This window comes from Rosa chinensis, chromosome 6 (genome assembly GCF_002994745.2).
Source record: "Rosa chinensis cultivar Old Blush chromosome 6, RchiOBHm-V2, whole genome shotgun sequence".
NCBI lineage: Eukaryota > Viridiplantae > Streptophyta > Magnoliopsida > Rosales > Rosaceae > Rosa > Rosa chinensis.
The window spans coordinates 45,009,715-45,033,683 of NC_037093.1; the positions used below are offsets into that span (position 1 = coordinate 45,009,715).

A 23,969-nucleotide genomic window follows, 5' to 3' on the forward strand; every position below is an offset into this window, starting at 1 on the left:
TTGAAGACAGGCCCATGGGTATGAAGCCTACACTACATTTGACCAAGTAAATTGACTATCAAAGGATTAATAATATGTAATATGTCATTATTTGTTAAAATTTCACTCTTGGAGCAGCAGTCCTAAGTAAACCGCCATATCTATCCAAACGTGTAACCTGTTTAAAGTTTAGAACCATTAATCATAGAATTAGTACTCTTCTATAGGTAGGATTTTAATGAGATCTCACGTACGTGCTATCCGACTTCGTGTTGTCACACCATAAATCTCAGAAAATCTTCAGATCTTTAGAAATATTTCTGCATCAATATGGTTAAAGGAATAAGTTTGAAGGCGGACAACAACCTCCTCCCTCCATAATAACGTTACTCCTTGAGATCCCTTTACAAGAATAATAAATATAGCCTTCAAACCCTATGTGCACCCTAATATAATCCATAAGGCTTTATTCTACTAAGAGTTTCCTAAAGAAATAGTGAACTTGGGCGTTTGGCTTGAACAAAATCCACCAAAACCATCTAACTTTCATGATTCACAATGTCTCGATAATTCTAGGCAATGATATTGATCTGCAACACTATTACAATAATGGTGTTACACACAATGTTAGGCAACAACAAACTTAGCTAGTGTTTTCACATTCATTCAAGTAAAAAAAATAAAAAAATTGAAGGTAAAGGGTAATCTTGAAATTCAAACTAATTAATGAGTTGACATAGTGTAATTTGTAAAAGGCGGAGTCCAATTTACCCCTAAAACTTTAGTCAGCCCTCTCTAGTTAGTAGTAGGGCTGGCTTTGGCTTTGAAACTGAGCTTTTTGCTTTAGCTGAAACTTATCGGCTTGCCTGAATTTGTGATAGTAACTGGGCCGAGCTTTTCGGTAATTGAAAATTCGGATTACCAAGATTAACGATCGATTTTCAAGCTGTATACGAGAATTCCAACATCGGAATTTAGAGGTGTTGAGCGACTTACAAAGAAAGATCTAGCGATGAAATTTGCAAATATATTGATAATTTGAGGTTTAGCGGTAAGGCTCGAGTTTGTATTTAAGTAAAGTGTTCGACCCTTGTCAAATGCACTGGAATTAAAACTCATCTCCGATCGGTTTGGTTTAGTTTGTAAGAAACTAAGAACCGAAACCGTACTAAATCAAGTCACTCAATTCAATTGTGCCAAGCAGACTATTCCACTTAACCTCGGTTCCAATTCGACCCGATTCGGTTTGCCAATTTGGACTCGGTCGGTAAATAAAGGCCCTCTGGTATTTATTTTCCTACGCATTCCTTTGATACGTACAAATACTTCCCAAGAAAAAAGAAAAATTACTTCAATTTCTGACCCATAAAACAGGAAGACATTTATTCAAAAAATTTCATTCAGCGTTAAATCGAAGAGGAACCAAACCAGAGCTCCAGTCTGGTTTCGCTTCAAGCTTCAAGCTGTGAAGAGAGAGAGAGTAGAGCAGTCGATCGCCTCAAAGAACGCCGCTATGGTAAGACCCAAACTCAATTCCCTTCCTTTCTTCACGAACTCATAAATCGCAAACAGTTTCAATCATTCATTTTCTCCCTATCGTCTTCCAATTTCAATGTCCTAGATTGCGTTGCTAAAACTCTTAGATCTGGATCGAATCGCTATCTGGTTATATGGGTCTTCTCTTTTTCGTTTTCAATCCAACAAAATCCGGGCGGTTATAGTTGTAGAAACAGAATGGGGATCCGTCTCTGTTAACTGTGCAAGTAGTTAGGGTTTTGGCAGCGTTTCTAAGCTTAATTTATGAAAAAAATTATGCTTTGTTTGTTGATCTAATGGTTTGTGATGCAGATTCAGTTTGTGCTTCTGATAAGTAGGCAAGGAAAAGTGAGGTTGACTAAGTGGTACTCGCCATATACCCAAAAGGAAAGAACAAAGGTAATTCCCTGCAGAAATCATATACTTTGTGTTTAAGGTTCGGTAAGATGGATGATTCGAACAAGAGAGTGAATCGCCGTGTTGGTTGTTCGGGTATTTTATTGCGAGAATTATTTTTCGTTGTTGATATGATTTCGTGGATGTATGTGATTATGTGCTCTTGCGTTTTTGTGAAGGTGCTTCGCGAGCTCAGTGGGGTGATCCTTGCGCGAGGTCCCAAGCTCTGCAATTTTGTGGAGTGGAGAGAATACAAAGTTGTTTATAAGAGGTGAGTGGCACGGATATAGCTATGCTTTTGCTTGTGAAAAAGTTACCTTCGTAGACTTTGTTAATGAATTGGCTTTGTGGATGTGTTGTGCAGATATGCTAGTCTCTATTTCTGTATGTGTATCGATCAAGATGATAATGAACTAGAGGTCCTTGAGATTATTCATCATTTTGTGGAAATTCTAGACCGATACTTTGGCAGTGTGAGTGAAACATGACATTATGTTATTCATTTTGTTTTGATAAAGGGTGTGGTTGTAACTATTTGTTCATGCTTTATAGGTATGTGAATTGGATTTGATCTTTAACTTCCACAAGGTATGTATATTCTGCTTGTTTCAGGATCAGCATTTTTGTTTCTTGAAATTATTTTTCAACGATAAGTTGTCTTGTTTACGAGTTTCTATTCAATGCTTTAGAAGGGAATGTTTTGAATGCATTTTCATATTACTTTTATATGAAAGCAAGCCAAATTTTGGCCTAAACACTTGTTTTCTACTGTAAAACATGGAAGGCCTACTATATACTGGATGAACTTTTGATTGCTGGTGAACTCCAAGAGTCGAGCAAGAAAACGGTTGCACGGTTGATAGCAGCACAGGTATAGTTATTCATAGATCAGTGCTGTCTGTTGTCAAATATTTCCACTCCTGCTAATTGCACTATATCAATGGGTTGCAGGATTCTTTGGTGGAGACTGCAAAAGAGCAGGCTAGTTCAATAAGTAATATGATTGCGCAGGCCACCAAGTAATGAAGAACAAGCATATATCGTCACCTGTTGTATTATTAATTCAAATTGAAGTGGTTTGTATTAATATGATCATTATTTTGCACTTCCTTTTCAGACTGATGAGCATTTCTTTTGGTTATTTGTGTTTTTACAAAGATTGTACACAACATTACTATGCCGGTACGTTTAACTTGTCTTGTGTAACTTAATACATTGGCATTCTTTCATATGAGTACATGTCCAGATGCTTTGCAAGTGAACTTTGTGTTATCAGCTATAGAATACAAAAGTTGGAAGGCAGGTGTATTTTGATGTTTTCCCATGTTGGAATATCTCTGCATGGCTCCAATTGTGTTTTGATACCACCCAATTCAAGGCCAAAAGTTATGAATGGTCCCTAGTTTGGGGTTAAACACAACGTTACCTCGCTCGTTTAGAAAGTCTAATAATATCCTTATGAAATTTGTACAATTACCTCATTGTTCAGCCAAATAATTAGTAAAAATTTCATGAAGACAATGCAAATAACTTTAATTATCTCCCTGATCCGATTGGAGTTTCGATGTCTCCTTCACATTGGTGTAAATAATTTCATTAATTTGGACCACAATTGACAAAGATTAATCATTAATTCCAGCCGGCAAATATTTGTTTCCAATGAAATATTCCAAGATGTGAATGTGTTGGTTTCATCACCTTCGTCCTTTGCCTGTGTTTTCCCTGTGAATTTAACTTAGAAACAGTGAAGATAACATAAACTTCATAGGATACTCATTCATATCAACATTATAGCCAAAAAGTGTTAGTTATAAAAGGAACATTTATTCATGGTTAAATATAGTTGCTTGCAACGGTCGCAACGGTCGACTCCTAGACAACTTCCTCAGAACCCAGCCAAAAATCAAAACAAGCTTCTCATTGTAAAAGCCTCTTAGCTGATCATTCCCTCCACTAGAATGATTCGAAAATTCATACTTTTAAGAGCAAAGTGTCCCCATGCGCTCAGATAGGAAGGCTATGACTTAATGCACCATACATGTCCATGATTCAATCCAATTGGTTCTGCAAATTTAAAAGGAAAAATATTGAGGACGGAGTGCAATAATAATCAGATACACAGATTTTGATGTATAAAGCCAATTCCAAGATGATTTAGCAGTAGTGGAAGTTGAAGTATACTGAATCAGCAACTAAACATAATTCTAATCTCTCTTGAAGTAATGAAACAAACCTTTAGAAAATATCCATATCCATTGAATTTACAAGAACCCCATCGTCTTCCCACGATATATCCTTGGCCTGTGGATCAAAACCAATAGGCTGAAGAGGCACCTCTAACGGTGGAGGGCTCTGCAGACAGAAGATACAAATTTCAAGACATGTAATTGCATGGGAAATCATAATAAACGTAATTGCTTTCTATGAGAATTACTATTATTCTTTAAATGTTCTGTAGGCTCTGTAAAATAGTGTTGGTATATCCACAAAAAGCATTGATCTCTAGATAATGATGGAAGCAATACATTGTACCAAAAGATTGAAGGGAATATTACTACCATGCAACGGATCAAAGGCCAAGTAATTCCACGGAAAAAAGGATGTTGTTTGATTTCGTTTGCACCAGTAGTGGATCCTAAACGTGTGGCAGGGTCTCTTTGCAACAACGCATTGATCAACTGCCGTGCTGCAAGGCTCACCTGGAACAGGAAATAATGCAAGCAGGTACATAATTAGGTTCGATGCTTCTAATAATGACATTATAAATGTAGGATTAAAACCTCCTCCATCTTTTTAGTGCTCAAAATGGTAGTCAACTGAAGTTTAAATGCATAGCTTGACTTAAGTTTTTACCGGAATGCTACTTGGAAAGGTCAGATCTTTGTGCAAAATGTTGGTGAATGTTCTTTGTCTGTTTTTCCCCCTGAAAGGGGTGCGGCCATATAGCAGCTCATACAACAAAATACCTGGGATGCAAACACAAATCAATTCAAGCAGTAATGATAAAAGAGGAAAACAGGCACTACAAAGCAAATTAAGGAGGACACCATTTATCAGAAATAGATGGAACAAAGTATCTTTACATCTTTGTGTACTCAGTAAACTCCATGACATCGATCCTCTATGATAGAAAAAATGATATACTTTTGATTCTCTAGAAAGCTACAGCTTAGACACCAAAATACTTGGAAGATCAGAAGTGAACACTCGCATGCATACACACACACACAACCAAGACACATAAAGTGCTTACCAAGAGCCCACCAATCAATAGCACTGCTGTGGCCTGTACCGGTAACAATTTCCTGAAACCAAGCCCCAGTAAGAACTTTGGAAAGATATACATGTATATGATCATTCATCAATATCTTGCAAGCATTGTGGCACAAATATACTTTTATCTGTAATCTTTTGATTGGTGAACTCAGCTATATACGTGATACATTGATGCAACGCATGAAAATCTTTTCTCAGATGTTTGCAACCAATCTAGAAGTGAGTGAAATCAACTCATATTCTGTCTAATGCACTATTGAATGTCATATGAAGTTCCTAAACCATAATTGAATATCACCATACAGGAGCAATGTACTCTTCAGTTCCAACGAAGGAATTTGATTGATTAACTGGTTCTGCAACAAATGTTGGTGGTGGTTGACTACTAGATCTCCTTCTCTTCTTAGGTGATTGATGCCTTATAATCTGCAATGGATAAGAAAAGTATGTTAACAAATTAGAAGAGTAGGCAGTCCCCATTTTGAGCACCTAATAGGCAGAAGAAAAATTCTAGAAACAAATTAGAAGAGTAAGCAGTCCCCATTTCGAGCACTTAATAGGTAGATTAAAATCCTAGAAACAGTGCTGTCAAATTAAACTCTCAAAACTACCAGGGCAAGTGAGACATACTGCATCAAGTAAAAGAATCTAAAGATATATCTCCCATGATTGATCCATACTAATCTTTTTATCAACAGAAATGAACTATACTTAGGGCAACTCCAACCATAGGGTTCAAAACTAGATTTTGTTGAATTATAAGACTTTTCATATCCAACAATGCTTTTTAGGGGGAGTTGGTCCTAAAATTATAGGACTTGGGCTCATCCCAAGTCTCATATTTGAGACTTTTCCAAGACCAAGACTCGGATACTGTTCATGGGGCCCAGCAAATGGGTTATTATTTGCTTTTACTCAAATTGACCTTATTTAATCTGACGGCTCAGATTTGAGGAAAAAAAGTGATCAATGACTCTTATTAAATCAAGGGTTATTATTTCTATTTTGTTCCAAAAAAATTTAAAAAATTACCAGAAAATTGAGGGAAAAAAAAAATATACCTATTGGAACAGTAAATTGTGGGAAATTCTATAAATATCAACCCATTCTTTTCTATTTCCTCACACCAAATATCCTCCATCTCCTTCACAATTGTTTACCTTATTTAACTATATTAACATACTTTTAATATAATATTCATCAACATTACACTCATATTATATTTAATCAAGAATAGTGAAAATAGCACCCATATAGCACCTCATTGTTGGAGATGAGAATTAAGTCATATATGAATAGTGCAACAAGGGGGTGCTAAAATGAGAATAGCACCCCCAAATAGAGCCTATGGTTGGAGTTGCCCTTAGGGAGCATAAGAATCTATAATCTGTAAAGATAGAATAACGTATCTTGAGGAATATGATTTTGTACCTGTGGTTTACAGGAGGCCATAAATGATAAATCAAAGTCTGTTAAGACAATATGTCCATCCTTCTGGAGTAAAATATTTTCAGGCTTAAGGTCGCGATAAATTATACCTGTAACGAGACATTAATATAATAAGCACATAGGCAAAAGACCTGCGTTTTTTTTTTCTAATCAGAACTAAGGCTCAGGGAAAAACTCACATCCTTCAAATTAATCATCTACATGGAGATAATTAATAAACAATAAATGATAATGCAAACTTGGCAGAACACAGATGACTTTATGATGTTTTATTCCCATTACTCTTTTTATATACAAGAGAAACAAAAAAACTGAACATGAGGTGTTCAGTACTGTAGGTGCAGTTTTGATGAAAGAAATACCTAGACAGTGAAGATATTCCAAGGCAATGACAACCTCTGCAGCATAGAACCTGGGATATAATAGTAAGTTAAAATTCCTAATCATAAGAGCATACAGCAACTGTAAAGAGGGTGAGAAGATGAGATGCATTTTCTTATCCCGAATTCCCGATGATATAAATTTAAACAAATATTTAACTTTCATATGTAACAAAGATCAATTCTGCTTCACATGGGGTCCATAACAATGGAAAACGGGTTAGGTACCAGCTGTGGCAGAACACAGTTATGGCCAAAGAGGATGTGTAGACGACCATCACCCACCCCAGGGGAACAAAATGAAAGAAAGAGGATCCATAACTACATATAGTAGAACTGATGATAGTAGAATCCAGCACAAGCATTAGTCTAAAGAGTAAGATAATCAGATTAACCTTTCCTATTTACAGATTACAAGCAATAGTGATTAGTGAGGCAAATATGGTTTTGGGACTAAGAGATATTAAGAGACAAAAATTTAAGTACCTAGCAGAGTCCTCCTTGAAGAATTTCATAGGCTGCTTATCAAGCAAAGCAAATAACTCTCCGCCCGAGCAAAAGTCTGTTATCAAACAAACGTGTGTAGAAGTCTGAGGAGATTGTATAAAGAACATTAGTACACTTAACCATATTTGATGAATTTATTGAATAAGAAATCTTTAACATGAGTAGGTTTAAAAAAGAAGTGGTATAAAAGCAATGAAAGACCTCAAATGAAGTGTATAGCGTAGGAAGAAATGGATGATCCAGTTGTGAAATTATTTCCCGTTCAGCGCATGCTCGGTGAACCTGAGACAATTACAGTAATATGTGACTCTCAGAAGAATCAGTGATATTAAGTAAATATGCCACTATACCACTTGTAAGTAAGCAAATCTATACAGGGCACATGTATACATGTGAAAACGCCATGAATTTATGCAAACTAGAGGGCATGTTCATGCCGATTTCAGACACGCATTCATGCAAAAGAATGTGAAGCTCCTGTTTGGGAGATACATGATTCTGCATTGCTTAAAGACATGGAACTCTTATATGTTCATACCTTGTTACGATTCAACATTATTGACTTCTCCATTGCCTTCATAGCAAACAGTATAGAAGTACCTCGTAGTTCCACCAAATGGACACTGCAAATAATACATAGTAATATAAGTAAAATAGAGATTCAACGGACAAATATTTTATGACCAGTAATGTTCACCTGCTCAATAACTGAGTAAGAAAATTATGCTTAGTCACCCTTGGATCTAGATCCAATGGTGGAAAATAAAACAACTCAAACATAAAGATAATTCTTTCCAGCTTTGGATCTAAATCCAATGGTGACTGAGCATAATTTCTTTTCACAGTTATTGAATAGGTGAAAACCCCTGAATTTATAACAGACTGTAAACTGCGTAATTTGTTCCAGTTAAAATCCTAATATAATGACAGGCTATATAGAAGATGCATATATGCAATGCAGCATCTCAGTTACATATATCAACAAAGCTGAGCAGTTTACAGTACCTGCCAGTATCACCACAACCCAAGGGTTTTATGGGCTTAAAATGATGCAGATCAATTTTTTCACCACGTGAAGTAATCTAGAGGAATGTATAAGAACGAAAAAACACAAGACATAAGTAAGGAAAAAAGCTCGTGAATGAGAATATATTGACTTTGAAAACCATCAGGAAGTAACTATAATTTACAGATTGTTACCTCTTGTATTGCTAACCAACTAGCACTACCCCTTTTGTGAGGTCTTGGGAAGACAGGACGAGAATGAATTGCCCACAGATCTTCTGGTCTCTAAATAATGAAATTATAAGGTTCACATTAGTTATAATTGATAACTATAGCCACATATACATTATCGCATCATCCTTGGATAAAAAATGTAGAAACGGAAAAATTAAAGTCTAATTTATTATAATATCAAAAAATTATTCAGTATCTGGACAGATTCTTTTGGTACATACCACCAAAGACTTTTTAGTTTTTTACCAACCTAGATAGATACATGCAAGTATTCAAAATCTCATATTCTTTTAAGAAAAGAAATGTAAAAGAAACTTCTACACCAGTATAATTAAGAGCAAAAGGAGTACCTTACCAAGTTGGCATCAGGAAGTTCTCGGACAGCCTCGTTAACATTTTCTGCAGTGGCTTTCACCTGATGAGAGGGGGGAAGAGAGAGTGATTTAAAAACAAAAAAAACAAAAGATAAAAAATAAAAAAATAATAAAAATGTCTGGAAATGGTTCTTCCACAAGAGACGATAAAAAATGCTGAAGCATCAAAAGGAGAAGGCTTATTCTTTTCTTCCTTTATTTCTCCTCAGTTGATCAGATATTAGGAATGATCAACACATTGGAAACGAATAATTGTTCAATTCCAAACTGACTTTCTTAATAGTTATCATTGCTCTGCAAAAATATTCTTAAGACTGTTTGGAAAAGACGATGCTAGGTGAAGCACAATCTGCTGAACCACTTTTAAACCACATAATGTGGCAGTCAAACATTGGTCTCCATTTGGTAGGTTTAGAATGATCCTATGTTTAACTGCCACATCAATTGCCACATCCTGTGGTCAAAATGTGGTACAAACATTAGGGGTAGGCATAATGATTAGAGACACTCAAAAATACACAATATACATACTTGATTGAGCATAATAGTTCTACAAATAGTATGAAAATAATAGAAACACAATTACCACTTTAGAACTTTCTAGCTCTGCTCTCTCTGACAGGCGATTTCGCAGAGGTTCTACATGATCACTACCATCCAATTGGACACCAATGAAATATTGAAGTTCACCCTACAAAATTTACAAGACGCTCAGAAGAAAAAATACCAAAATGAAATATGCAGCCTGTATAGGTTCATATTCAACCTAGAATAAGAATCTTGTAGTTACCTTATGGTCACGCATGGGTTGCAAGTGGAACAAATTCCAAAACTTCTTTCCTGCAAGTCAAGTAGACAATCAGAAAAATGAAACTAGGGACAACCTAAAATCGCCACACAAAAAAAAACCACACAGAGAGACACAAAAATACAGCTGAAAAAGAAATTGTACACTGTATGATGCTCGGACTTATATGGTCTTGCAAGCAAAATGAACTGGTGAAACTAATGCAATAAATTGGCATTTGAATTATTATAGCATATTTGCGGAAGCAAAACTCCGATGAATGTTCTTACCACTCTTAGTATAGTTGATTAACTGTACAGTAATTTCCCGTTGTTCTCTGATGGCATCTCTTATTTTTGAGACTGTTGCTTGATCTGTTTCAGGACCTTGAAGAAAACTACAAAGTAGACAAAGAAAATTAAATCCTATTTCCATTGCTAATAGAAAATTGATACAGTATAAGAAGGGGATTCGATATCAGTGTCTATAGAAAATAGTCAAATACTGATTCTAATTTCATGTAATAAAGATGAACAAATTGCACTATTATAGAAAAAAAAATTATCAATTGACAGGAATATAGTCTAGTAATCTTAAGTATAAGTGTGAACTAAATACAATAAAATGAACCTTGGAAGAAAGGCATAAACAGAATGAATTTCCTACCGACAATTTCTTCCCAGAATTTCCTCACGTGTATATTCCGTCAGTTCTAGAAAACTATCAGATGCAAATATCTGCGCCGAAAAGAGTAAAAAGATTATCAAAGTCATTTCAAAATAAAATATATAGTGTCTAACTGCATTTTTAAATGGAGTTTGCAAAAGACGTGATAACATTATTAGCTATCATAAAGACTTGGCACTGCAAGATACAGAAGTGTGATGGATAATGCTACAAGAAAATTATAAATATAATTTCCAGCAAAAAGTTGATAAGAAAAAGGAACATAACAACAATAAAAGTTGAGGTTGGGTAATGTGAGATCTTAAGAGTGTTTCATGGAGGTGGGTAGTGCATATCAATGTATTGACATGGTGATTGGGAGAGAAAATAGATACACTGAGAGAAAATTTTCCGTGTTTAACTAAAATTTACATAATAGTTCAAAAGGTATATAAAAATTCTTACAATTGGATTATCAGGAATTCTAGGATCAGAAATCACAAAGTTCTTTTCAATGCGTTCCAATGTGGTTGCTAGGTCAATTCCTTGGCGTATATCCCTTTCTCTTTCTGTGCGGTCCCAACTATCAGCATTTTCTATATCTATGGTCATCAAATCCTCTGGTTCAACACTTGGTTCTTTTTCAAGCCTGCCTCCAGAGCCTAGAGACTTTGATCTAAATCTGCAGGAAGATATCAACATCTATTCAAAAATCATGCACATCTAGCTGAATTTAGATGACATAACTAATGAAAGATAAGGGCACATAATGCTGAATTTCAAGGTTTTATATTTTTCCTCAGGGCTCAGGCCCTCTCAACCTCATTATATTGAAACAACTGAAAGTCTGGATTGCTAAAGATAAAGTACTAACCCCATTGAGGGGCTGCGCCCTGACTTTTTAGGATTTTTGCCTGCATCCTGGGAAAATCTCCCCCGAGTTGCATCACCCTTCACATCCACCTGAGGAGTCTCTCTAACAGGTGTACTCATTGCAGCAGATTTTGGAAGAACATAATTAAGGTTCATGTTATCCAGCTCTTCATGATTTTTAGTATTCTCATTGCTAGCATCCTGCATGTGAGAACGTGGATGTTTCACAGTTTGTACAACTTCAACAATGGAGCCTAATGCCTTCTCCTTCTGTCGAGCTGCAACATGAACATGACAATTAGAAGTGAAGTAACACTGATGCTACAAACCCAATTGGGCAATCATGCTTACCGTCGTAACGGATTAGTGACTTGGACAACCCATTTGGCCTCAATGCCTTCTCATTCACCCCTTCTGTGTACTTGCTGACCTCAACCTGCATTCTGCACACACCAACATGTAAGCTTTTGGTACAAGACATGGTCATTATTCATAAAACAAGAACATAAAGCTTAACATTGTGCATATATAACTCATTCCTTGCACTATACACGTAAAGATACCATCTTTAAATACATTATTATAATTTTATGAGAACTGACGCAATAAAGACAGCATTTTTTAGTACATTGGTATAACTCAAACTAGAAAAAGGCAGAGAATTTGAGAAATTGAGGACTGACCCAATAAACCTGATGGTTTTTCCATTGTCATCTTTGATTGGGGTGACGGTGAGAAGATTCCAAAAAGGAGTGCCATCTTTCTTGTAGTTGAAGAGCCTACCGCAGTAGCTAGACCCAGTTTTGACTGCGTTTCGGATTTTGGCCACTTCATTCTGGTCTGTTTCCGGTCCCTGAAGAAAGCGACTGCAACCAAAATATGCATATATATAACACAATCCTAGGCACCCAACTCCTTTCTTTCTTTTCTTCTTTGTGAGCTACCCATTTTGATTCACCCAAACGTAGACCAAAATGGGATTTATGAAAGCAAATAAAGTGGAAGATCACTATTCACAAGCAATGCCTCAATGGGCAAAATTTGGTTTAACACTAAATGAAGCATTCATTCGTGAAAGAATAAAAGAAAGCCGTGGACGGTGGCCCTGTGGTGGGTGTTTGTGAACTGAAACACGAGTGAAGTAACCGACAGGGTCAGTTCTTTTGGCGCCCGTGTTACGGCGCCTAATGAATAATTTTGACAGGTTCACATCACATGTGGTTTGATAGACTAGTTTAGACTGATTTTGATCTTAGTCTATGTCTCTATGACCATAGATGAGTCGGTTTACTATTATAGTTGAGTTGATCTCCATTTGATGTATGAATTATCGGATAACTTACACACATAACAATTTATTTCACACTTGCACTCTTAAAAATAGAATTTTAGATGTTCTATAGATCGGCTCATTATGTGGGACACATTACAAACAATATTTAAAAGTACTTGTCATAGTTTTTTGTTTTTATTTTTTAGTAAGTGCTATAAAATATTTGGTTTTTTAGTAACTATTAAGAAATAGTATCTTACCAGTTTCTTCCAATGACCTCTTTTGAAGAGTAACCAGTCATAGTAAAGAAGCCACTGCTGGCATACACGATTGGGCAATCAGGCTTTGTGGCATCAGACACAACAAAAGTCTGCTGCAATGTAGCCAAAGCTGTCTTCAACTCACTTGACACCCTTGGATTAGGCAACTGATCAGACCCATGACTTGACTCTGATGATGTCCTTGATTCAAATCTCCCTGATGTGTTTTTGCTTTTGTTGCCATCATCTGATGACCTCCCTATGGCCTTAAAAGTTCCTTCACCAGAATCATCCGGCTTCACCACAACTCCCCATTCTGCTGTCCTTGCCACTATGCTCGCCTTCTCCGTTATGATTTTTGAGTCTAAAATTCCATCAACGTCACCAGAAGCAGCAGCAGCAGCAGTGTCGTTAGACTCTTCAGCTGCTTGTGTATCGAATGCCATCCACTTAAATGAAGTACTTGATGATCCACTTTCCAGCTTACTACTAGGATGTGCTCCAACATCATTGCTCTTTCGCGCTGCTAATTTCTGCTTATCTCCACCAGCGGCCTCTGGTTTCTCCATTTTTGTATAGATCTCTCTTCAGTGAATACAGAAAATCAACCACCTGCCATCATCATAAAAGAAGTACTCTGTTTCACCAATTTTTTTTTTTTTGTGAGAATACTCTTTCACCAAATTAAGAAGAGAGACTAGAGGAGACGAGGAGTTTCTATAAATGGAAGTCCTCTTCTCTTGTGTACCTATATACAGTGAAAATTCTTTGTATCGCAATTCACTTGAGTGGTGAAATCCCAAAACATTAAGACAAAAAGCATGACAAGCAAATCCAGCTAAAAGTTGAACAGGACTTGCTATTCTGTACTAGGTGCTGAGTGCATTATTTTGAACCCAAAGGCTTTACCTTTATGTAACTCCATGATCATAGTAGGTTCATAATAGAGTACCATGATGTGCTAAATGAATAAAATGGCAAACAAGCAATAAAGGAAATTTGACATGAGAAAAACCTGCCAAATTTTAAAGGTATCGTCAATTTCTGCCATTCATCTCCATCCTCATCACTTTTTCACTGACCTTCTCTGTCTCCACTGTACACTACCAGAAATGTAAAGCTTTCTCTCAGAGTGGTCTATCTGGGTCAGGTTGTGATAGAATAGCAGGGAAGATAAAGCTCTCAGCTGATTGCTTAATAAGTATGCCTTCCAACCCACATTAGCATGCATTTAGTAAACTTGCTTTTCATCACAGCCCTTGTTTTCAAGTCTATTGCTCTGTACGAATACACAGAGACCGCTGATCTCCTTCCTCTTTATCCGAACCCCATTATTCTCTGCAAGTAAATCCGTCACATTTCCCTCCCCATGAGGTAAAACTGCAGCCAATAATTATGACATGCCAATCATAAATGCAGATGGGAACGTGTTAAAACAGCTATAGGGCCACAGAAACAACACCAGTAGGACTTGAGGCATTCCTTCAAAGTTGTGAAGATAAATTTCAACATCACTTTAGAAACTTGTTGTATATACAGGCCTAAGGACCACAGAGCAATAAGGGCCCGTAATCTTCCACGCCCACACAAACGAGTGTTAGCATCCGCTGGATGAGACATTTTGTCATACACAGGCGTGGATAATCGTTATTAGTCTCATCTGATTGCGAAGTCTCCGCCTTGATTGCATCATATAAAGGAAATTCCAGGACGAGTGTACGTATGAGTAGCATAGACACCCTTCATTATTTCTAATCACGAAAACCTTGTATAACATAGCCGTGAAAATGTTGATCATAATTGTAATGGTTGGAGTGGATGAGACATTTTGTCATACACATGGCGTGGATAATCGGTATTAGTCTCATCTGATTGCGAGGTCTCCACCTTGATTGCACCATATAAAAGGAAATTTCAGGACGAGTGTATGTATGAGTAGCATAGACACCCTTCATTATTTCCAATCACGTAATCAGTTATTGTGAAATGAGTCTTGTATAACATAGCGACGAAAATCTTGATCATAATTGTAATGGTTGGAGTGGTTGCTGCTCTAACACATAAATGTATGTATGCCATCGGCGACAATTATTGGTCTAGTTGTCCGTGGATATAGGTTTGTCTAAGGGCTTGGCTAGGGATGGAAGTCTCTATATGGCATTGAATGCTCACTCTGTCAAAGAAGAGAAGAAACAACGCTTCCTTGTCACGTAAGAAATGCATTTTTCCCTGCGTATCAATGCAAGTGACACTTGCGTTATTGTGCTACGATGTTGAATAAGTAGGGAAAGCCTACTAAACCTCAATAACTAGCATGATTTATGTATACGATTTACATTGAGTGGTGTCATTAGATCATAACATTTGGTTTCTTAGACAGTTGCTTAAGTCGCAAACGTGAGCTAAGCTCGTGGACTAAATTCTAGATCTCTAAAAGGGGTTTAGGCAGTCATAAGAACTAATAGAGTTTTGGATTTTTGAATTCGAGACCTCATTTAACGTTGTGCAAATACTCTGATCAATACCTGATATTTCATCTTGTGTCCGAAAAGTTGAAACGTGTTCTTGTGAATTATTTCTGCTGTCTCGGATCTGTTAGCATGTATCTATCAATCCCTTGATACAGATGAATCTTGGTTGTCCCATTTTACCTATAGGTACTATTTACTTAGCTAGTAATCTCTTACCATCTGCCAATTCATCTGGATAAACCCTAGCTGCATAGATGGACAGTTTTATGAACCGACAAAATAAACAAGGAGTGAGGGACAACTCTGTAAACCGATTCTAGGCTTCTATCAACTTCCCATCATGTATTGTCTGATTATCCGATCCTTCTCTTGATGAGACTGAATGCTTGTTCAGGCAGCCGGGAAGTGATGTTAACCAGCTTTTTACATGATACGCGAAGAAACGTCCATGTCATAGGGTAGTGACGGACACGTGGCATCATCTGCAGCCCCAGATCACTCATCGATCAGGTGGACACGTGTCCTCGTGTTGGTTTCGACTTTCGAGCGACCGAGGTTTCTGTGGTGGCTGCGATGCTTCTCATCCACTTACATGCATGGGTCCAGATGATCGATACAGCATTACAGCAACAACAAGCAAAGAATTTCCAGGAAATGATGGAATATATTAGGGTTAATTCCTATTTTAATTCCAAGTACTTTTTAGTCGTGTTGTAGATGATTGTTATGAATAAAATCCATTTGTTTTTGAAAAATATATGAAAAGGAGAGAAAAAAAAAACATATTGATTTAAGCCGTGAAATTGTCATTTCTGAAGAAAATATTATGTAGTGCTATGACTGCTATCATCTTGTAACAGATTGAGAACTCCTCACCACCTTTTGTAACAACTAGTTCATCCAATAAAGATTGTTGTCTCAAAGTTAATAAAAAAAAAAAGTCTCAATAAAATAAAATTTATTATAGAGATTAATGAAATTTAATTTCTTTCTAGGGATAATGACCATATACCCACTTTCTACCAAAATACATTCCATACACCCAACCAACTTATTTTCAACCCTACTCACACAAATTTTTTTCTTTTTCTCCCAACTATTCATTCAACTTAATATTTAACCCCTTAATACCCTTTCTTCTTTCATCACCTTTTCTTTTTGAGACTATTACTGTGAACAGTACTTTTAATTTTATGATGGAGCCTTGTGGGCCTATTACTTGAAGTTATTTGTTTAGACTGCAATTATAGTTAAAATCATCTTCTATATTCGAATGTAAATAGTTTATTTTCACTATACATAATTTCTATCATTTCCAGAAGAGAATTAATTGCTATTTGCAATATAACCAGTAAAGAGTTAGCTGAAGAAAGAGAAAAGTTGAGAAAGTTAAAAGATTATATATCAAGGCTTAAAAGAGAAACTCCCGATTATTGAGATATTATCTTCATAGTTCAAAAAAGAATTTATAAAATTGAGAAAAAGATTGGAGATCTTGTATATACTCTCAGAGAGGAACAAAAACCTCTTGATTATTTGAGCATCAGTTAGATCCGCAAATCACTGGTATCAAAGCTTGCTGAAAAAGCTCAAAAGGGAATCACCAATAGGGAGAATGTCTGAATTAATATTAGAGAAGTTGAATTCTCTATTAAAATCTTCTGATGACAAACATCAGAATCTGATAAGAATCTGATAAAAGAATTATCTAGATATCAAGATCATCTAGAAAAAGTACCAGATATAATCTCCCAAGTAGAAAAATTGGAGTACAAAATAAATTATATCAAAGAACTTCGTAAAAGGGAAGAAGAACAGTTAACAAGTGTTGGCAGAAAAACCAGTGAACGACAAGAAATGCTGGATTCTATGAAAAACTTACTGAAGGATAAGAAAAAGCCTCCAGTAAAATCCAAGAAAGCTAATGGATTTAAACCATTAGAAAAACCTAAGTAGAATCCTACTTCAAGCATGATTTTTCAAGAATCATCTACTAGTCTGACTAGATACCAATTATGAAAAACCAAAACACTCGGTAGCAAGAGATGCTGGATTCTATGAAAAACCTACTGATGGATAAGAAAAAGCCTCCAGTAAAATCCAAGAAAGCTAATGGATTTAAACCATTAGAAAAATCTAAGTAGAATCCTACTTCAAGCATGATTTTTCAAGAACCTTCTACTAGTCTGACTAGTATCAAATATGAAAAACCAAAACACTCGGTAGCAAGAGATGTCAAGATGATGAGCATCTTTGGAAAAAAGAAAGGAGTACAACTCCTAAATGCAGAAGAATTTGAATACAATGAAACAGAACAGGAGGTGAAAAATTCAGCAATTCCAAAATTAAATTTTAAACAAATCTATAAAGATGAAAGTTTGAATTGATGGACAACCATCATTTCAAATTATTGGAATTTATAACTCCTTCTACAACAGGAGAAACTGATCTCTTAATGATCACTCCTCAAGAAGTTTCCAGAGCAAAGGCAAAAAATTATCAATTTATGCATATTAGAGCAGTCCAAGTAGGCATAAAACTTCTTGTTTGAGAAGACATAAACTGTTCAGTTCTATGTGTCTTACAAGACAATAGACTAATAGATTTTCAAGCTAGTCTACTAGGAACACTTGAAGCATCTTTTTGCAATCAAGTGGCATATTTCAACTGTTATCCAAATTTCTCAACAAGCTTAAAAGATGTTGCTCACTGTCTGAAACTGAGAGTTAAGACAGATGACATAACCATGAAAGAAAATATGCAAGAACTTGCAGTAGTATACAGAATATACTATAAACTAATGAGTACCACAGTAGAACCTAAGACAAGGATATCAAATATCCCAGGTCTTACTACTGGATTTCTCACCAGTCAAAAGAATCATTCACAACAAATTCACAAAGTTACATGGAATGGAGTAACTTTCCCTATTGAATGGAAATTATTTGGTCCAAAGAAACCACCAGAAAGTGCTAAAGCAGCAATTTATGAAAGTAGAAAGACAGGAGATATCAGTCTAAAATTTGATCATCATAGGAAAAGTGATGTCGGTCTTGAGAATATCAGGATAAACAGAAATTTTAGAAGATGCAACAATACTAGAGAAGCAAGTAATAGTGGCACTAAATTTTTTGTAGAAGAACCAACAGATCCTATCACTGAAGAAGAACTAGAAGCTGATCTAAATAGACCAGTAAATATGCTTAGAGCAAAAAAGCTCTATAAACTCTATGATGAAGCAGAATCTTGCAAAAAATACTGAATGATTAAAACAACTAATTGAAGAAATGAAAATTTTTAAAATAGAAAAGGTAAGAAATGTCCTTCCTTATCAAGATACAGAAATGGAAGACGGAGAAAGCTCCAATTCCAAAACTTTTATCTTTAGAGAAAATGGAAAACTGAAACTCCCTGTACAGAAAGTCCCTACAGGCAAAAAAGAAGAAAGAAATTCTCAAAGATTCGTCCCAGAGGACAATATACCTAGGGTACCAATCACAAATTATGGTATATGGCTAAATCTAGACAAAGCTCTAGATAAAAGAAAAGCTATTGACCAATGGGTAGATAGCCTCATGATGGTTGCTGCTCTCACCTTTGGCAAATTTGAAGCACCAGATCTTCAAGTATATTTTGAAACTACCCTCACTGGAGTAGCCAAGAAATACTACTTGTCTTTCAAAGAAACTACCAGAGGAAGAGACTGGTTGGAAGAAATAAAAAAAACTCGAAATCACCATATAATTTTGTAGTAACCCTGTACGATCAATTCTGTGAAGATCTCTCAAACCTAAGTGAAAAGGCTAAAGAAGCAGCCAAATCTAACTTTTATGTTCTCAAAATCTGTGACATGAGATATTTTGAAGAGTATCTAAATGAATTTCAAGAATACTACTGTACAATAATTGAACTAGAAAACACTGATCTAGTAAACCTATTACATAGGAAACTTCCTGAACTATGGAGAACAGCTGTGAGAGAAAGCATAGCTGAAAAACCAATTGAAAGATTTTCAGTTGAAGGAATTGCTGACAGAATAAGGCAATTATTAAAAGAACAATGCAAAGCAAATCTTAGAGCCAAAATGGCTAAGAAACAACTTAAAGGAGTTGAAAACTTCTACTATGGAATACTTGATATGCCCACCAACTGGGGATGTCATGAATCCAAATTTCAAAAGAAGAAAAAAGAAAAATATTACTCAAAATGGTTCAGAAGAAATGCAAAACAAAAAAGATTGGAAGTTTAAGAAAAGCTCCAACTTCAAGAAACAGGATGGAGATCCAAAGAAGAAATTCTTCAAGAAAAATAAGAATCACCAAACCAACCATCAGAATAGACAACCAGGCAAGAAAGCTTGCAGATGCTGGTTATGCAAAGTTGAAGGGCGTTATGCTAATGAATGTCTAGAAAAAAAATAAAAGATCTACAAAATCTTTATTTGAAGAACATGAATCTATAATAGAAGCAGCGAATATGAAAGGCTATGAAATAGCTTATTCTGATGAAGAAGATGATAACAGGATAGTATACTCTACCTAGTCTGAAGAAGAATCTTCATCTGATTCTGAATTAGATTCTGAAATAGAATATTTGGAATCTAGACAGATGAATGGTCTTAAAGTAAAAAAAATTAGGAAGAAAGTAAGACAGAAGTAATAATGTCTTCATATCAGGTTAACCCTGGTACATTCCTTTGTGACTACTGCCTATGTCATGAAAAGGATGGACTTCCTATATTTTGTGAAGAGTCAAAAAAGACTTATCACAAGGAATGCTTCATAGATGAAGCAAGAAGAAAAGCAAAGCATGGTCTTATCAACCAATTAGTAGAATAAGAATATGAAGAATATCTCAGTGAACAAAAAAAGAAAAAATTAGAAGTTTTATTCCAAGAAATTACTGAATCTCCCTCAAAAACAAAGGAAGAAAAGATGATCGATGAGAATATAGAATTGGTTGAACCAGAAAATGTTCCAGAAGAATGTAAACAATTCATACCACAAAAACAAGAACAAGCTCAAGAAGATGAGCTTCAACAATAAAAAATCATCTCTACTAGTAAATACAGCAACTATATAGAGATTGGATTAAAATTCTCTGATCACAGAAAGTATCATCTACATACATTTGTAGATAATGGATCAGGATTCACAGTTGCAAAAAAATTTGCAATTCTAGAAGAACTCTGGAAAGAAGACATTAAAAGAATAGCTACTGGTGTTCAGTTTGATGGAAGCCACTTAACCATGAAAATAGTAGCTAGAGATGTTCACATCATCATAGGTGGAGGAACATTTATCATCAACACTCTTTGGTAATCAGAAGGCGAAGGGTCAGATTTTTTGTTGGGAAATGATTTCCTTCTTCAACAAAGATTTGTTCAAGATGAAGAAGCTATGGCATGGGCTTCAGAAAAGGAGACAAAATGTTTTAGGCCAATAAACTTACCCAAGCAAAAAATATAGTAGGTCCAAACTTTACTACTCAACATCAGAGATCACAACGAAATAGTGGTGATCATAAGCCCTATAAGCCCAGATTTGAACCTGTGCTTCAAATTAAGCAACAAAAAGAATTGCTTATTGAAGATTCTTCTGAAGAAGAAGAAGAAGAAGAAGAAGGAACTAGAGAAGATGAAGAAGCTAGTTTCATCCATGAGCATAATCTCAAGCAGTTTCAAAATAAGCTTGAGTCTCCAAAAATCCCTACTCTTGATAAAATCAAGAAAATGCTCGAACAGAATATAGATGTCGACCCTCAGAAATTTTAGGAAAAAGACCTAGTGGTCTGTGAATGAAGACTACATGATATGAGTGCTATATGTCATGTCAAGGAAATTCCTCAATACAAAGAGGAAGATCAAATAGAATTCATAAAAGATATAAAAGATATCTTGAACAAGAGATTAATTCGACCATCTACTAGCCTTCATCATGCTCCAGCTTTCTACATGAGAAACCATGCAGAAAATGTTAGAGGAAAAGCTAGAATGATGATTAACTACAGAGATGTCAATAAAAAAACTATTAAAGACAGTTATCAAATAGCTCAAGCAAGAGTCTTGATCAATCAACTAGAATGAGCTAAAGTCTTTTCAAAATTCGACGCAAAGTCGGGTTTTTGGCAAGTCAAGATGCATCCAGATAGTGTTCCTCTCACTGCATTTGGAACACCACAAGGTCATTACGAATGGTTAGTAATGCCCTTCGGCCTAAAACAAGCTCCTTCAATCTTCCAAAGAAAGATGGATGACATCTTTAAACATGTTGTTGAATTCTATGTCGCTAAAATTGATGACATCCTTGTCTCCTCCAAAAGCATAGAAGAACATATGAAACACCTTTATGAGGTTGTTAAGCTGATAATTCAACATGGAATCATCTTAGGAGAAAAGAAAGTCTTTTTTATCCTAGATGAAGTTGATTTTCTTGGTATAAACAAGCTCCTTCAATCTTCCAAAGAAAGATGGATGACATCTTCAAACATGTTGTTGAATTCTATGTCGTCTACATTGATGACATCCTTGTCTTCTCCAAAAGCAGAGAAGAACATATGAAACACCTTTATGAGGTTGTTAAGCTGATAATTCAACATGGAATCATCTTAGGAGAAAAGAAAGTCCTTTTTATCCTAGATGAAGTTGATTTTCTTGGTATAAACATCAAGAATGGAGTAATAAACTCCAACCTCACATCCTCGAGAAAATATGGAAATTTTCATATAAAATTTCTAAACGCTAGAAGTCTAGAGAGATTTTTAGGAGTCATCAACTATGGAAGAGATTTCACTTCCAAAATCTCAGAATTAATAGCAATGTTATCTCCTAAAACAAGTTCCAAAAGAGAATGGTACTTCACAGAAGATGATGGAAAAATTGTGAAGCAGATAAAATCTCTCTGCAAAAATCTCCCTCCTCTACAACAACCAGAAGAGAATGATGAAATCATACTCCAAACTGATGCTAGTGATAATTACTGCTCCGGTGTTGTTCTGGCAAAGCCGCCTGGAACTAACATTGAAAATATCTGTAAATTTTGTAGTGGCAAGTTCAGCCCTGCAGAACAAAATTATCCTCCAGGAGAAAAAGAAATCTTGACTGTCAAGAAAACAATTTTAAATTCTCCAGCTTTTCTTGGAAAACCTTTTACTATACGCACCGATTGTGCTAGAGTAAAGAATTTTAAAAATTTTAAACTTGATAAAGCTGCTGGTAGGGGAAAATTAGCAAATTGGCAATTATTTCTTAACCAATATGATTATAATGTTGAATTAATTGCGGGAAATAAGAACTTTCTCCCCGATGCCTTAGCCAAAGAAATGGTAATGTTCAGCCGAAGAGAAGGCCATGAAGGTCGCAATCCTAGAAACAGAAGAACAGGAAAAGAACTTGAAAATGCTGAGGAATCCAAAGAAAAAAAACCTCAAAATTTTTTTGCTAAGTCCAAAAGGAATAGCCACAACTGATCAATCCCAGGGTAACGGATTGGCTAGCCAGTCTCAAATGGCAGACTGTAAAGGCTCATCAAGACCGTTTAAGGCTGTTGCTTTGCCAAAAAGCAAAATAGCTCCATTTGGAGTTATAAATGTCTTTAATTATGAACTGAAAACTTTTGAAGAACCTGTGTTCAGAACTGGCAGGAGATTAGCATACTACCAGAAGGCTATTTTAGATAACCTTTACATGCTTTTCAAGAAAGTAACAGTGGACTCATGTTCCCATCTTTGTTTGCCCTAGCTGAAGAACTCCATGAAAATGCCAGACCACAGTTTGAAGAACTTTATGAAAATACACAACAGAGTGTTGTCCAGAATGAAAAAATTCAGTATCGTGAAGATCCGAGAATGAAAAAATTTAGTATCTTGAAGTTCCTGAAAGTGCTAAAGTTCTTGTTTTAGCACTAAAAGAATCAGATTGGTTTGACTTTCATAATCTTATTGGAAGTCATAACTCAGATTCATGTCTTCCTCCAACTCTCTTCATTGTCCCTTGACCTTATGTTGGAAGATATGTAGGAAATGTTCAGAGTGGACATCCTCAAGAACACAAGCTTTGACTTGTTGAAAATAGTTTTGTACATAACCTCTGGACAAAAACCAATGATGATCTTAAGGGATTGCCACCAATCATAGTAAACACAGTCAAGAATGTTAGAAAAAATGGCTGCATTCTTAGGTTGAAGTTCAAATCTACTCCACCAGAATGGATACAGAAGAAAGATTGTGAACTTGAGTATATCTCTCCTTATCGATCACTATGTGAGAATTATTCAAGGAAGATATCTTCAGCCTGCATGTGTAGGATATAATGGTCAACCAAATTCCAGCATTCCTTGGATGAAGGCTATGTCTTTAGAATAAATCAAAAAAATCATCGAAGAAGACCCTGAAAATACATTCCTGGCAACAGGAGAGAAAATCATAGTCACTGCCTATGATCATCCTGAAGTTATTACCAATGACTTTTTCATATCCCTCAAGAGAAAAGAAATCGACTCCATGT

The 23,969-nt window shown here is 35.8% G+C and overlaps 2 protein-coding genes across 3 annotated transcripts; one reads left to right on the forward strand and one right to left on the reverse strand.

The window, feature by feature from the left end:
* Positions 1–1,332: 1,332 nt before the first annotated feature.
* LOC112170201 (AP-1 complex subunit sigma-1) lies at positions 1,333–3,173 on the forward strand. Its single transcript, XM_024307397.2, has 7 exons — positions 1,333–1,495; positions 1,828–1,914; positions 2,091–2,182; positions 2,276–2,384; positions 2,464–2,499; positions 2,696–2,782; positions 2,863–3,173. Exons 1-7 carry the CDS (start codon positions 1,493–1,495, stop codon positions 2,932–2,934), a joined length of 486 nt encoding a protein of 161 aa, XP_024163165.1. The 5' UTR covers positions 1,333–1,492; the 3' UTR covers positions 2,935–3,173.
* Positions 3,174–3,523: 350 nt separating this feature from the next.
* On the reverse strand, positions 3,524–14,401 carry LOC112170199 (phototropin-2). Of its 2 annotated transcripts, none has more exons than XM_040508785.1 (24): positions 13,905–14,401; positions 12,996–13,607; positions 12,146–12,328; positions 11,814–11,905; positions 11,464–11,740; positions 11,055–11,271; positions 10,590–10,660; positions 10,214–10,320; positions 9,927–9,976; positions 9,723–9,827; positions 9,118–9,177; positions 8,724–8,813; positions 8,529–8,605; positions 8,062–8,146; positions 7,725–7,805; positions 7,503–7,606; positions 6,999–7,048; positions 6,619–6,725; positions 5,491–5,613; positions 5,165–5,216; positions 4,765–4,877; positions 4,470–4,610; positions 4,145–4,263; positions 3,524–3,975 (listed from the first exon to the last, which is right to left on the reverse strand). In XM_040508785.1, exons 2-23 carry the CDS (start codon positions 13,562–13,564, stop codon positions 4,147–4,149), a joined length of 2,871 nt encoding a protein of 956 aa, XP_040364719.1. In that variant the 5' UTR covers positions 13,565–13,607; positions 13,905–14,401; the 3' UTR covers positions 3,524–3,975; positions 4,145–4,146. The 2 variants fall into 2 exon arrangements, with proteins under 2 accessions (XP_040364719.1, XP_024163162.1); XM_024307394.2 differs by having other exon boundaries at positions 14,011–14,399.
* Positions 14,402–23,969: the final 9,568 nt, after the last annotated feature.

Excerpts from the sequence above, each read along its gene's own strand:
- LOC112170199 (XM_040508785.1), bottom strand. The coding sequence starts at position 13,564 with ATGGAGAAACCAGAGGCCGCTGGTGGAGATAAGCAGAAATTAGCAGCG. Across the intron at positions 11,272-11,463 it reads GGGCGCAGCCCCTCAATGGG|ATTTAGATCAAAGTCTCTAG; the intron begins GTTAGTACTTTA and ends ATCTTCCTGCAG. Across the intron at positions 9,828-9,926 it reads AACCCATGCGTGACCATAAG|GGTGAACTTCAATATTTCAT; the intron begins GTAACTACAAGA and ends TAAATTTTGTAG.
- LOC112170201 (XM_024307397.2), top strand. Across the intron at positions 1,915-2,090 it reads CCCAAAAGGAAAGAACAAAG|GTGCTTCGCGAGCTCAGTGG; the intron begins GTAATTCCCTGC and ends GTTTTTGTGAAG. Across the intron at positions 2,783-2,862 it reads CACGGTTGATAGCAGCACAG|GATTCTTTGGTGGAGACTGC; the intron begins GTATAGTTATTC and ends AATGGGTTGCAG.